This window comes from Myripristis murdjan, chromosome 20 (genome assembly GCF_902150065.1).
Source record: "Myripristis murdjan chromosome 20, fMyrMur1.1, whole genome shotgun sequence".
NCBI classification, from domain to species: domain Eukaryota; kingdom Metazoa; phylum Chordata; class Actinopteri; order Holocentriformes; family Holocentridae; genus Myripristis; species Myripristis murdjan.
In genome coordinates, this window is record NC_043999.1 from 16,894,556 (window position 1) to 16,908,108 (window position 13,553).

The 13,553-nt window shown below is 39.8% G+C and overlaps 1 protein-coding gene across 1 annotated transcript in view; it reads right to left on the minus strand.

Annotated features, from left to right (window-relative positions):
* The window catches only part of cntnap2a (contactin associated protein 2a), a 170,015-nt gene that overhangs the window by 49,405 nt on the left and 107,057 nt on the right, over positions 1 to 13,553 (minus strand). The window contains exons 12-13 of the mRNA XM_030079602.1: positions 12,882 to 13,038; positions 10,149 to 10,276 (exon numbers count right to left, since the gene is read on the minus strand). Coding sequence (XP_029935462.1) covers positions 10,149 to 10,276; positions 12,882 to 13,038 — 285 coding nt within the window. The remainder of the gene's footprint in view (positions 1 to 10,148; positions 10,277 to 12,881; positions 13,039 to 13,553) is intronic.

The window sequence follows — 13,553 nt, forward strand, 5'->3', positions numbered from 1 at the left end:
GTAAGTGTAGGTATGTTTGAATTGTCCATACATGTGTGTTTGTGTTTGGGCGTGTGTTTGTGAGTGCGTGCGTGCGTGCGTGCGTGCGTGCGTGCGTGCGTGCGTGCGTGCATGCGTGCGTCTCCTGGTTCAGTGTGATAAGCTCTCCCCAATGACAGCACTGGGCTCCTCCCCTCTCCCCCTTGCTTCCCATTCTGTCACCAGGGGCAAGGGCAGATAGCGGCCAAACACACACACACACACACACACACACACACGCACGCACGCATACAGCCACCTACTGATGCTGTCTTTGTGATTGGTGTGTTTGAAGTTGGAGTACTGTTCATTTCTCTATGGGAAGCACAGCCAATTATTGACCAGAGTTAATTCAGGACCAAACACAGGAGACGCCTGCAGAGGCCACAGACAAAGACACTCACAAATGCATGCAAGCACATACCACAATGCAACACACACACACACACACACACATACAAACAGTCAGGGTGTTAAGTTATTGAATTACAAAATAAATATCACTTTTTACTGTTAATGAGAAAGATGTTGCAATTAGATTAAAATTAGTGATCAAAAGTGGGTGATTACAAACAGGTTACATCTGAATATCCTTTCTTCAGTAAAAAGCAAAAATATATGACATTCATGTCACACTGCTGTAAGTAGTTTCATCGTTTTCTGAGAGTGTACTAGTATCCAATTAGATACTGCACATGCACACAAACACACAAACAGCTATAAAAAAAAAAAAAAAAAAAAAGCCCTGCCAGAACTATTAGTAAAATGGTCAAATGGCATGTTTGTGTGTGTTTGTGCATTTGTGGGTATGTGCATTTACTGTTTCCAAGGTTCGCAGAGGTTTTCTCATATCTACAGATGGAACATCACAGTAAACACAGGGAACCGGATTCTATAAGGAGTAAAAGAAGGTCCATGTTGTGTATGACCTATTTGAATGTAGCACCACTGAATGATTACAGAGGAAGATGGTTTTATGATTGCAGCATACCCAGGAGCTCAAATGGACATTAATAAAGGAATGTTAGTGGTAAACACGAAAAATAACATACTGAATCATGCTGAAATGCTGGGCAAATGTATATCCAAAATTACAAACATTATGGTTTGAATGATTACACACATAAAGTTCGCAGTCTACTTAATTTACATCAGCAGCCCTTATCAACCAAATATGTAATGGCAAGATGACATATTATAACACACAAACTGCAGGGAAATAACTCATTTTGTACTGGAATTGACTGGGATTTCAGAGCGAGCAAGGGAGGAGAGGAGGAGAAGAAGAGAGGGAGGTCAGGGAGAGAGGGTCCAGATCTATGGAGCGAGAAGCAAAGGAGGAGAGCAGAAAGATGGAGGAGTGACAGAGATTGAGTGTTGGAGTAAAATGGTGTTCGAGGAATAAACATGGAAGCCAAATCAGAAACCTATCATTGCCCCTGTGCCAGATCCGCAGATGCAATTGGTTGGCTAGGCTCCGTGGCACATTTATCACTTGCATATTGAAATGTTTATCAAACAAATGTCTCAAAAATCCTGTTCCGCAGCATGAGCATCTTTCCAAACTAAGACACTACTGATGTCGCAAGCATTACCCTGTTAACAGAAATGTGGGATAATTTATGTTTTAAGGCACAGCAATGGAGAAATTAAGCTTATGCCATGAAGCTTCAAAATCAATTTCAACAAGATTAATGAGAGTTTAGTGTGAACAGCCACTGTCTCACCACATAGGAGGAGTTTTATTGTGAAACACATCACCAGGCAGTTCATTTATGTGCTACAATAACAGCCTGTGTACAAACACCTGTCTGTTCATCAAGTGTTTTCTTTATGCAGCTATATGTATGAGACATACATTTAGCCTTTTAGCAGCTTTGCATGAATGACTAGCAACATGCACTTCAAAGACAGACTGCTTTCAAACGGAATTCAGAGCGGTTTTCTTGACAAGCCATTTTTCCACTCTAATTGCTTTTCAAGGTGTGACGCAAATTGAGAAAATCTCATTTTGTCGTAATTTCTTCTCCTGGATGACCTTGATCTCATTATCTCATGCACCTCCTGTGGATGATATGGCCTATAGCCAAGAGAGCCTCACAACCACTTTCACGTTCTCTGTTGCTGTATTATTTGATCATTAGACTCTTTAATTTACTAAAGGACTCTGAACCAAAGTATACTGTGGGTTTTTTTTTTTTTTTTTTTTTTTTTTTTTTTTTTTGGTCTCCTTCATGTATGGAATCACACACTCACACACACAGGCACATATTTAAAAGTGTGTGTTAACAGATCCATCAAAAGTAAGGTCAAGAGTTCTTTCAGAGTGACCATGTAATGATTGTATGATGAGCACTGAAACATACCTCTTTCTTCTAGCATTCATTTATTAAATCATTTTCCTTCCTCTTCCAGAGACTAAAAAAATAAGATATGTTATACCAGTATATCTTAAGAATTTTCTGTTGCTTGGCGATACCATTTAATACTGGCAATGACCCACTGTTGGATACACTGGAGGAGTTTCTATTTTCTTCACAAAAAGGTAAATACACTGAGTGCAGAATATGGAGAGAGCACGAGGGATCTTCAATGCAAGCCTGTGCTGTAGAGAATGAAAGGACCACTGGTGACGGAAAGGAACATAACTTGTTTGCAACATGTAATACCACAAAATACACCGAGTGCCTGTGACAAACGGGTTGGTCAGGATATACATACAGTACCAATTCATATAAATGAACGTTTTTATTCCCACATAATAATCACATACTATAAGAAATGGCCACTCTAATTCACTTATTGCCACACAATTTAATGCGGGAATATGTAATGAAAAATTCAGTTTTTACACATGATAGCTAGATGCATTTTACAGGCGTTCCTAGACAGTGCTGGAACATGTATGAGAAAGTATATCTCTTGTTATTTTGCCATTTTACTTAACAAGAGGTACTATTGTAAAAATCTACCTGGCTAAAAACAAAAACTCATTTAAATGTACTCAGAATAAAGGTTACTGAGTTCCATTTTAAAAACAAGGTATTCTAAGAAGATAACAGTACCAAATAAAAGCTAGATTCATTCAAATAGAAATTTGAAAATTAACCCCAAAAACCACACCAACAAAGTAAAGCCAGATTATCCTTACCTCTAACCATTCACTGTCAGTCTGTCAGTTTATGATTATCCAGTTTCTAATGCTCAAAATCTGTATTCTGTAATAGATGTGATTTAAGGCTAAATACTTTATTAAAACACACTAAAGTCCTTCCATTCTTGCTCTAATCAGCTTCCTTGACAGGAGCTGGATGTTGTATAAAGCACTGAAAACATCTGCTAACCTCTAGACTAGGATATAGGGACAACAAAAAAGTCAATTCCAGTGAACCGTAGAGGCCGACATGATGAGAAATATTAGGTGAAGCTTGGGTCTGGAAGCCAACTAGATGATTCATCTGTCTATGCTTGACCAGATGGGTTATGTGCCAGCGCCAGCAGATGGTAAGGATGACTGACTGCACTGTCTCAGATCATTAACATGGACATATTCCAGCATACAAATACACACACACACACACACACACATGTAGACAGTGCATGCACCAATGTGCACACACGGTCATAGTCAATCATACGATACATATACTGACATAAAATCTCATTAACAATGCAGCGTTGAGTAATAAAGTCACACAAACCGCAGGCATATGCACACAGCAGACTGTAATAACACCGTAGATCCCTGACCTTTATTGCTTCTCTGGTTTGCTACACTACTTGTTAATGAGTTTGTTGGAGCGAACACTCACTGTGCCATCTCATTTAACTTCCCGCATATTCCATTCCCTACTTCAAGCACAGAGGTGTTAGCAGGTTTTCATCAAAGGACTAAGAATAGTCTCATTTAACAAGAGAGATAGAAGCGCCTGTGTTTGATGGTGATGCATCTGACTTAGCGAGTACACCCTTAGGGCAACACTCTGACATCGTAGTTGAAAACATAACACTTGAGCATGAATGCAGACTTCAGCCTCCTCAGTGTTATCTGCTATATTATGACAGACAGGGATGAAAGAGCTCGGTGCCACCAAGAAAGCAGGAGGCAGCCAAGAAACCTATGCACACAGTTCTACCATGTGCTGAACTGTGCAACCTCATACATTATTTTTCTTCCACACGGTGCTGCGCATTTTTAAATTCCCGTTGAGACCCATATTCCTTCTCATCTGCGTTTAATTGAGCCATCTGTGGTGTGTAATTTTATGGTCTAGGTACTGTATATTCACGGTAAATGTAGCATTAGAATCTTCAGGTAATTAGTCTGCCTCTGTCATTTGAGACCTGCAAAGACTTTTATCTATCGTACTTTCTAATTAAGTCACACTTTTTTGGCACTGCTGCTTCAGAGGCATGAAGGAACAATCATCCAAATGGAGAACACTGTGAAATAAAGTTTATCAAAGAAAGATGATGGAGATTTGTATCATTTCTTTCTTTCTTTTTGTGTAAACACACAGATATGGCAGTTACCACTGGAAGAAAAGCAATATGCTGTCTTCTTATGTGTAAAGCCATGCTTAAAATGCATTCTCTCATGGAACAGGTGCTTAGAGGTAAGAGCATCCACCTCACATACATGCCTGTTACACAGAGGGGAGTAGAAGTGAGCTACGATTGCATACAACATTTGAATTAACTAAAAACAGACAATTATATGTCATAAAAAAATTAAGCACATTAAGGTGCATTTCTCTCCAACATCTGCTGGAGAGAATTAAATGCAGAAGCCAAGCGCAGAGACAGCCGCCAGCTGCTGCGAAGACAAGCCCATGACCTTACCATTCACAGTACGGCCCATCCAACCACCCATTCACCTGTCTGACTCATTTCCTTGTCAATAGCCAGTCATCCAGTTGCAATAACATCCATTTACATTATTAGTGCAATGCACGCCAGAATGCTGTTACTTAAAAAGCATGTTGGAATGATATAATGGCAAAGGCATTATCTGTGGATATCCGAGCAGTGACAAACAGGTGCTAACCAATTAATTAGGTTCAAATAATCATAGGTAACCCTAGCAACCTTTCATTTGTGGCTAGTCATTAGGCCAAGGATGTGTGATAGCAGGTATATTATTTCGTATGGCAGAATAATTGAATATGTGCTGCTATGCTTCATTTGCTGTCATCTATTTTCATTCCCATCCATTAAAACATCCAAACCCTTTTAACATCCATAAATGGGTCTAATTCCTCTCTGTCTGCCTGTGAGTGTATAGGCCGCCATGAAACTAGCCATGGAAATGGGCTTCATTAGTGCTCGTGCAAACACACACACATACACGCACACACACACACACATGCGCGCACACACACACACACACACACACACACACACACACAGAAAGCTGCACGCTTACTTGTGCCTGTGCAAGACAACGACAGACAGATATAGTAGGAACACATACACGCACGCGCGCGCACACATACACACACACACAGACACAGACACACACACACACACACACAACCTCGCTCCAAAAACTCAAACTTTTCCAGACTGTCCAAGACATTAGTCATTTGGCTATGAGAGTCCATTATATGGCAGCCAATCACCATTGCTCTTAAAGAGACAGAGCCCAATGCTGAGTATGAGATGCATCAATCATACACGGTGTACCTATTCACACGTGAAATTTTTAATATACGGCTAATATGCCTTAATGGGCTACTGTATAATGTATGCTCTGTGTTCCAGTGGCCTGGCCAGGACCATGGAAAACATACTTCAAAGTCATTTTTGTTTCAAAGTTAATTTGTTAATTTGGTCACTCAATATGATAGAGTTTCTCTCCCTCTCTCTCTCTCTCTCTCTCACACACACACACACACACACACACACACACACACAATGGTTAATAGATTAAGACGAGGAAAATGTGGCTCCTTGCAAGTGACAGAAGGATCTGTCTTTATTAATCGTGCTTGCCATGCTGATACATGACAAACACATGCACACACACACTAACACACACATACACACAGATGTTATGTCATGGGTCATTAAATCATGGTTTGTTTGAATGTTGCCAGCTTTGTAATGAAGGGATATTAGTGAGTGTCATGAGCTTGTTGATGAGGAAACTGTAATGAGTGTGACACCGGTGATTGGTGAGGGTAGGTGTTCTGTCATGTTCGGCTCACTGTGAAGCCCTGCTCTGGTGTTATAACTGTTATTATTTTCCTTAAAAATATAAAGCATTGCTGCCCTATTTTAATAATCATGCTGCCTTGAACTAAATGCATAAATGAATGCTTGCTTTTCCTATCCACTTTTCCCCATCCATTTTCTCCCCAAAACTTGCTACTTTGTTACATCACACAGCAGGTTCCCATATTAGTGTTTAATACATTTCCCTTTAAGCTGTATTAATGTGGTTTGTCTTGACAGCTGAAAAAAAAGTGAAACAGAGTCGGTGTGAACTGAAAATCACTACAAAAACAGAAACCTGCAAGGTGAGACTCCCAACACGGTGATGTCAGGAGGTATAAAGTCTGGAGCTGCTTCAATGATTTTGAGAAATCTGATCAGAATTACAATGAAAATGACTTTGTTTAGCCAGAGACAATGGACAGACCAGAAATTGGGCCTGGTTAATTAATGATGACCCACTACTGGACAGGTACTGAGTACACAATACAGTAGTGACAGTCTGGCTAACGAGTTGTTAGGAAAGAGGTAACCAGTGTGACAGAGCTACAGAATCTGTGTGTTGTCCAGTTGACCCAAAGTCCCATGGAGAGCAATATGCCAGCGCTGATTAGAAGAATAGACACAGAGCAAGGATTAAAGTGCTTGTGTGTGTGTGTGTGTGTGTGTGTGTGTGTATCCGCAGTATCTGATATGTGATGGCTATCTGAGTAACAACCAATACTGCGGGGACTAGATGGAAGGGAATAAAAGGATGAGAGGATGAGGGTTTAGATGTAAAGACTTTGAATAGGGTTCAGACACCTTTATCTGGACAAACACACACATACCATGTTCATATACAAACACACAAAGCCACAAATACACATACACACACACACATGCACACTCCCACACACACACACACACACACACACACACTCCCACACAGTAAATTTCCACAGCAGAAAGCGGGGCAAGAGCAAAGATAAAGCAACAGTTTTTCTGAATGATTTGCACAATGTGAGTATGAGCAATGTGCTATTTTCACAGCGAGGCACAGCCCTCGCATAACAATGTGCTCAATTGTACTCAGCTATGCATGAAGTGTTTTCTCTTGTTCTTCCTCCCAGTGCTTTTTAATCACAGACCCATTCAAACCATCGGGAGCAGATTCTAATAGTCAAAAGACGTGTTCGTTATTCTCCGAAAAGTTGGCTAAGAATATCTGAATGTACTGTACATCCAGCAAGATGTTGTTCCATTTCCATGAGGATTATGGCTTTACAAAAAAGGGGCAAAGTAGTCTTTTGAATGGGAGAGTGAGGATAATTAAGACTAAGAAAATTTACTTTCACAATGAATGCTGTTCTATGGTTGTTTGAGCTACACTTTTCAAATGTTGAGGTGGGCTTAAACTGCCTAAATTTATTATATTTCCAAGAAACATTCGTTGTATGTATGAAAGACTTTCATGCTATAAAAACATCCAGTACTGCTCTATACACTATTCCATATGTACTAAAGAATATATAAGCCACATTACCAAGGGATTTTTAACATGTGTAAGGAATGTTTGTTGATTCATTCTTTGAATTTACACCCAACTGCACTTAAAACGTAGTGTGCTACTACATCAGTGACTTTACGTCTATTATGTATTCCATGCATGTTCTCCCCGCGACTGCGTGGGTTTCTGCTGGGAGCTCTGGTTTCCTCCCACAGTCCAAAGACATGCACGATAGGTGAATTGGAGACACTAAGTTGCCCCTAGGTGTGAATATGTGTGTGAATGTGCTTGTTTGTCTGTGTGCCCAGTGATGGACCGGCCAGCTGTCCAGGGTGTCCCCCTGCTTTCCGCCCAGTGAGTGCTGGGATAGGTTCCAGCATCCCCCACAGCCCTTTCGGATAAGTAGTTTAGAAAATGAATGAATGAATGAATGAATGAAATGGGAACAGACTAAGCTTCTCAAAGACATCTTTAACACTGCTGTTTCTTGTATTTTATCTTTTGTTAGTAGTCTGACGTGTAAGGGCTGCAGCTCCACTGGCAATAACAACTAGTTCTAGAACTATTCCTCTCTCCACCTGAGTGATATAGCACATTCAGTGAACAGGAGTGGGAATAAATTTGTTATTATTGGAAGAGGAAGAACAATTTACAACCACTGGTTTGAATGTTTGAAAGACAGATATTTACACAGCTTGTTTCCCTTATTAACAGGAGAAGGAAAATATCCTCTCAAATGCTGAGAAAGTGGTTTTAAATTACTCCTCCAACAGTAATCATGAATATGTTCACTGATGTGTGTTTACTTGTTTGCTTTGCTAATTACTGAAGGTGTCAAAATGAATATCCATAGAATAGCCATATCAAATTTTACTCCTGCCATGTACTCATGTGCTCTTGTCATGGCTAAATAAATAGTAAGGTAACACCTGTTCTGTCAGGTTGTCTAAAGGTATTCTGAGAAAAGCTGGAAATCACTCGCTGAAGTTGTTGTAAATGAAGTGGGTTGAGGGAACGTGGGTGCAGAAAAAAGGTACATTATAAAACTTCTTCACAAAACAAGCTTTCCTGGACCTGAACCTCGCAGATTCATGGTGTATCACTGTTAACGTACCCAATGGTGGCATTTTCTCATAGGGTTTCTAATGTGGATCTCGCAGTTATAAACAACCATACCTGTTTAAAACTTCCTCTGTACCTTAAGTGGTTGAGGATGTCATATTCTCCCAACTGCTGTCTTAATTACATTTTTAAATATTCTGGAGATAGTCCTGTTTTATATCAACTCATGAGACTTAAGGCCACAAATGACCCTCTTTTTGACAGATACAACATCTTTTTTTAGATTTCAGTGCAGTACTTGATGCAATCAATCACACAATTGTACTTGACCCCCTTGAACACCGGGTTGGCATTTTAGGCACAGCACAGTGTTAAAGGTATCACTGAGAAGTCTTGTCTAGTTCCATGGAGGAATATAAATGGTGTACAGTCACTAGAGCAGTTGCAAACTGTGTTTGAGGGTGCAGTGGGGCAAAGATGCAAAAAATGAATAAATACACACTTCTTCGATAAACTAGATCTTTCCTAAGGATGTTATTTTCAGGTGAATGCAACAGGTGTACATAATGACCTGCAGAGTACCACAAGGCTAAGTCCTGGGCCCCATCTCATTCCCCTTATACTTTTTTCCCATATATATATATATATATATATATATATATTTTTTTTTTTTTTTTTACCTGTTAGTTTAAGAATCTATTCTAAGATCTTACTAGTAATACTCTGAAAGCACAACTTGGTTTAGCACCTTTTAACTGCCCATGAGCCAGAGTACATAAGAGGAATATGTCTTTTCCATTAGGACTCCTAAAACTGCCCAAAGAGCTTTGTCTAGCTATATCAGCTCTTCTTTTGAAACGTCTTCATTAAGACACTTTTTATAAACTTGCTTCCAACAGCAAGTCTCTGATAGACTCTTAATTCTTTGTTTTTATTTAGTATTAATTAATATGATGTAATCTTGCATGTCTCGTCTTTTGTCTCTTCACTAATTATTTGATCTTATGCCATGTAAGGTCCTTTGTAAATTTAGGCTCTGAATGGCTGCTGCAAAAAAATAGTTCATTATTATTTATCAGTATGGTTTGAATACATTTTTGTTTATATCGTTTGATTTTAGATTGTGTTTCATTCGTTAAATTTCCAATACGTTATATGTAATACATACTGTTAGGTTGCAGCACTGACTTGTCTTCTTTCCTGTTACAATGTCCATGTGTCTCCCCATGGGATCATTAACATTCACTCTCTGTCACAACTAACTCTCTGCCCAGTCAGTGGTCTGAGCAGACAATGGATGTGAGTGCTGACACGGGTATATTACATTTGCAGTACGTGCGTATATTCAAGACAAGACACTCACTGTCTCCTTGGCAACGGAGCGGGCCCACAGTCAGTTTGGCCTCAGAACCCGGCCGGTTGGTATCGCCCACGGCAACCTGACTGACTGGCAGGTGGTCCTTGTATACCAAGAGGCCAGAATCTTCTCTCCTGCAAGTTGGATAGACATGAAGTTCAAGACAAAGGTAAGAGAAGTATTTATTTCTCACCCTTCAGTGTTGGATATTTGACATTTACTCATGTTTTGGTATGGAAATCAGGTGGTAGTTTGCAGATCTGTGACCAATGCCTTTAAAGTGGAACAGTTGTTTGGATTTAAATGGACCTTTAGTGTGTTTAAAGTCCACAGTAAAATAATCTGTGTTGTCTGCCCAACATGTGAGCTCCTGTTATATTTGTACTGCACCCTGGATATCCTATTATGACACTTTCTTGGAGTGTACGGCGGCACCAATAAACCAGGTCAAACTCCTTGTGCATGCTTTTTTGTTGGCAAATAAAAGCAAACAGAGAATTAATTCAATCCACAATCCTCTTGCCTGTGTGATAAAAGGAAAGGATGAAGTGACAGAAATGAGACGGGAGAGAAGAGTTACATGTCACACCAAAATCTGAAACAATGGAATGAATGAATGGTGGGACGAATGAATAGATAGTTACAATAGCTGCAATAATAGATGGATGGCTAAATTAATGAACTGATGGATGAAAGAATAAATGAATAGATCAATGAATTAATGGGTGATAGGCTAATATAATAAAGGGACCTATTAAGTCTCCTTGTTATAACGCGGAAAGATCCCCTTTGGGGTTTATTCAATGCTGTGATAGAACATACAACAAAACATAAAATATTAAAGACATAGCCTTTATAGTGGGAATGAGTTTGACTTTATTCAGCATAGGACATGCTGCTCTTAATTCTTTTGAGGGCTATTTTATTTTGATTGTTTGCCCTTCATTTTAAAGCTTTTATGGATATGAATATGAAGATGATGGGGACACAATTGGCGCAATATCTATTTTATGGCTGTATGTGTGAGGGAGGGAGGGAGGGAGGGGGAGAGAGAGAGAGAGAGAGAGAGAGAGAGACAGAGAGACAGAGAGAGACAGAGAGAGAGTGAGTGAGAGAGAGAGGGAGACTACATTCATGTTTGGGTGTTTCCATCTGCTGCCAAAAGAATGGGTAATGGGTGGAAATAGAATTGTATGGGCAATATTTCAAAAACTCACTCAGCCAAACAATGAGACATTAATGCACACAATATTAATGGAGTGAAAGAGACAGAATAAGACTTATTTGTAATCTCATCAGCTTGAGGAGATGAGGAGGGGGCCTTGAAAACAAATGAAATCTCTCTTTCTCACAGACACACAAACACATATGCACACACATGCCACACACTCACAGACGACAATGCAATTGGTTTAATGAAAACATCCATCAGGTAGCTAAAACAGCTTTGAAACACAAACTGTTGGCACTGGAGGCAAACATCACTCTTAAATTGAACACATCATTGCTGGCGGCATTCATCATTCTGTCATTTCAGCCTTTGAAGTTAGATACCTCCCCAGACTATCCAGCAAAGTCGCATTTTGAGCTGACAGACGAAGGCAAACATTAGCATTGGCAGTTTGTGGTGATTTTTAAACAGTTTCCATTCTGTAAAATTGTACCATCAAAATCTCCATGGGTTATGACAATTTTTACTTTAAATTGCCAATGATTTGGTGATGGAAACAATTTCATGCAATTCAATCAGCTGGATCTTAACTTCTCAACAACTTCTCTGTCTTGCCACACACAGTTGGACTCAAACAACCTTTAGCCAACAAGTTAGGTTTTTTTTAAATCTCACTAAGGATAGATTAAGAATTGATGAATTTGAGACCCACGTTAACAGTGTTGCTATGTTTTCATTTCATTCAAATTTATCCAACTCCTGTCCCTAGACCAACAGTGTACAACAATCAAATATCAGCATTTTGTAAATGTAGGTTCACGTGGAGGTGGTGGGAACAACTTAACAAACAAAAAACCCTTTCCAAATGAAATCCTGTCAAACCAGCATGCATTTATGAAGCCCCTGGGTACACTAAACCTTACCATTCCATTTTAAAATGAGATCATTTAGGAAACTGTCACACTTTGCAAAATACTTTGGAAATAATGTTGTGAAAGGAAAATGAAAGGTCACTATTTCCTCTGAGCAGCTGAGACAATCTGGGTGGCAAAACACTTACTAAGAAACCCTCTCCCCTCCCTGAACAGTTACCACTGAAGTGCCTTTAAGCAAAGCATAAACACCAAATTGCCCCAGTGTAGCTGTTCAGCGGCTGACAGTAGATGACTATAATCATACTGAGCAGCTTACATTTATGTAAATGTTATATGTGCCATATAACTTCTAATGCACCAGATGCAGTGGAAATGGATGGAAAGTTTTAAAACTGAGGGTGGATGCATATGGCTGCACTCAGAGGAGCATTAAGCAGAATGTATGGTAGTGTGGTAGGGTTAAACAGATGTACTGATGCAGGTGTATTAAGGATCCTGTATGTCCCGGTATTTTCCCTTACAGGTGGACTTGGTGTTCATGACATTTTTTTAATGCTGTTTTATCAATATCATCATTGACTGAGTGAACACTGGGGGAGTAATAACCAAAATCCAATGCATGATGTTGTGTGACATGAGTAACGATACAATTAACCCATTAACCCTGAGCCTTCCCCTGATAGTTTGACTCACCATTGCTTGTGATCCGCATCGCAGTTGCAATCATATTTAGGGTCGGTGCAGTTCCTGTCAATTCCACAGGCACATTTCTGGATGCCAGGACCTGAGCCACCCCAGTAGAAATGCTTTTCACTGCCTCGGCCTACCCACCACGTGTAAATGGTTCCTTCTGTTGAGGCAAACACACACATACACACACACACACTGTAAGTGCCTTAGATGATACAGCTACTCCTGTCGTCCTAACACACCAACATGGTTGAACACTCACAAAGTTACAGTAGAGACAAAACACAAACTTTTATGAGGGCAATAAAGGCATAGCGTTAGACTGTCCAATCTCTACTCCATTACAAATGATTAATCGTTAAATCATTAATTGTTTCAGGCTTCAGTCTCATTAAAGTGATTTATATTGGCAACTGCCAGCTGCATGGTGAATGTAATTCATTTGCCCAACATGTTTTAAACAGCTGGACTGTGAATTCCAATGAGCCTGGCAGAGGCGCTCGGTCACAAATCACACCTGTGTTTTTAGAGAGAACTATGAAAAAGCTCATTCAAATACGGAGCTGCATTCAAATATTCATCTCATGTATTAATGCACATACTTTAGCATGTGTGTTTGTTCATGCAAATTCACAGTGCATGGCTGTACAGTATGTGTGCACGTGTGTGGTGGTG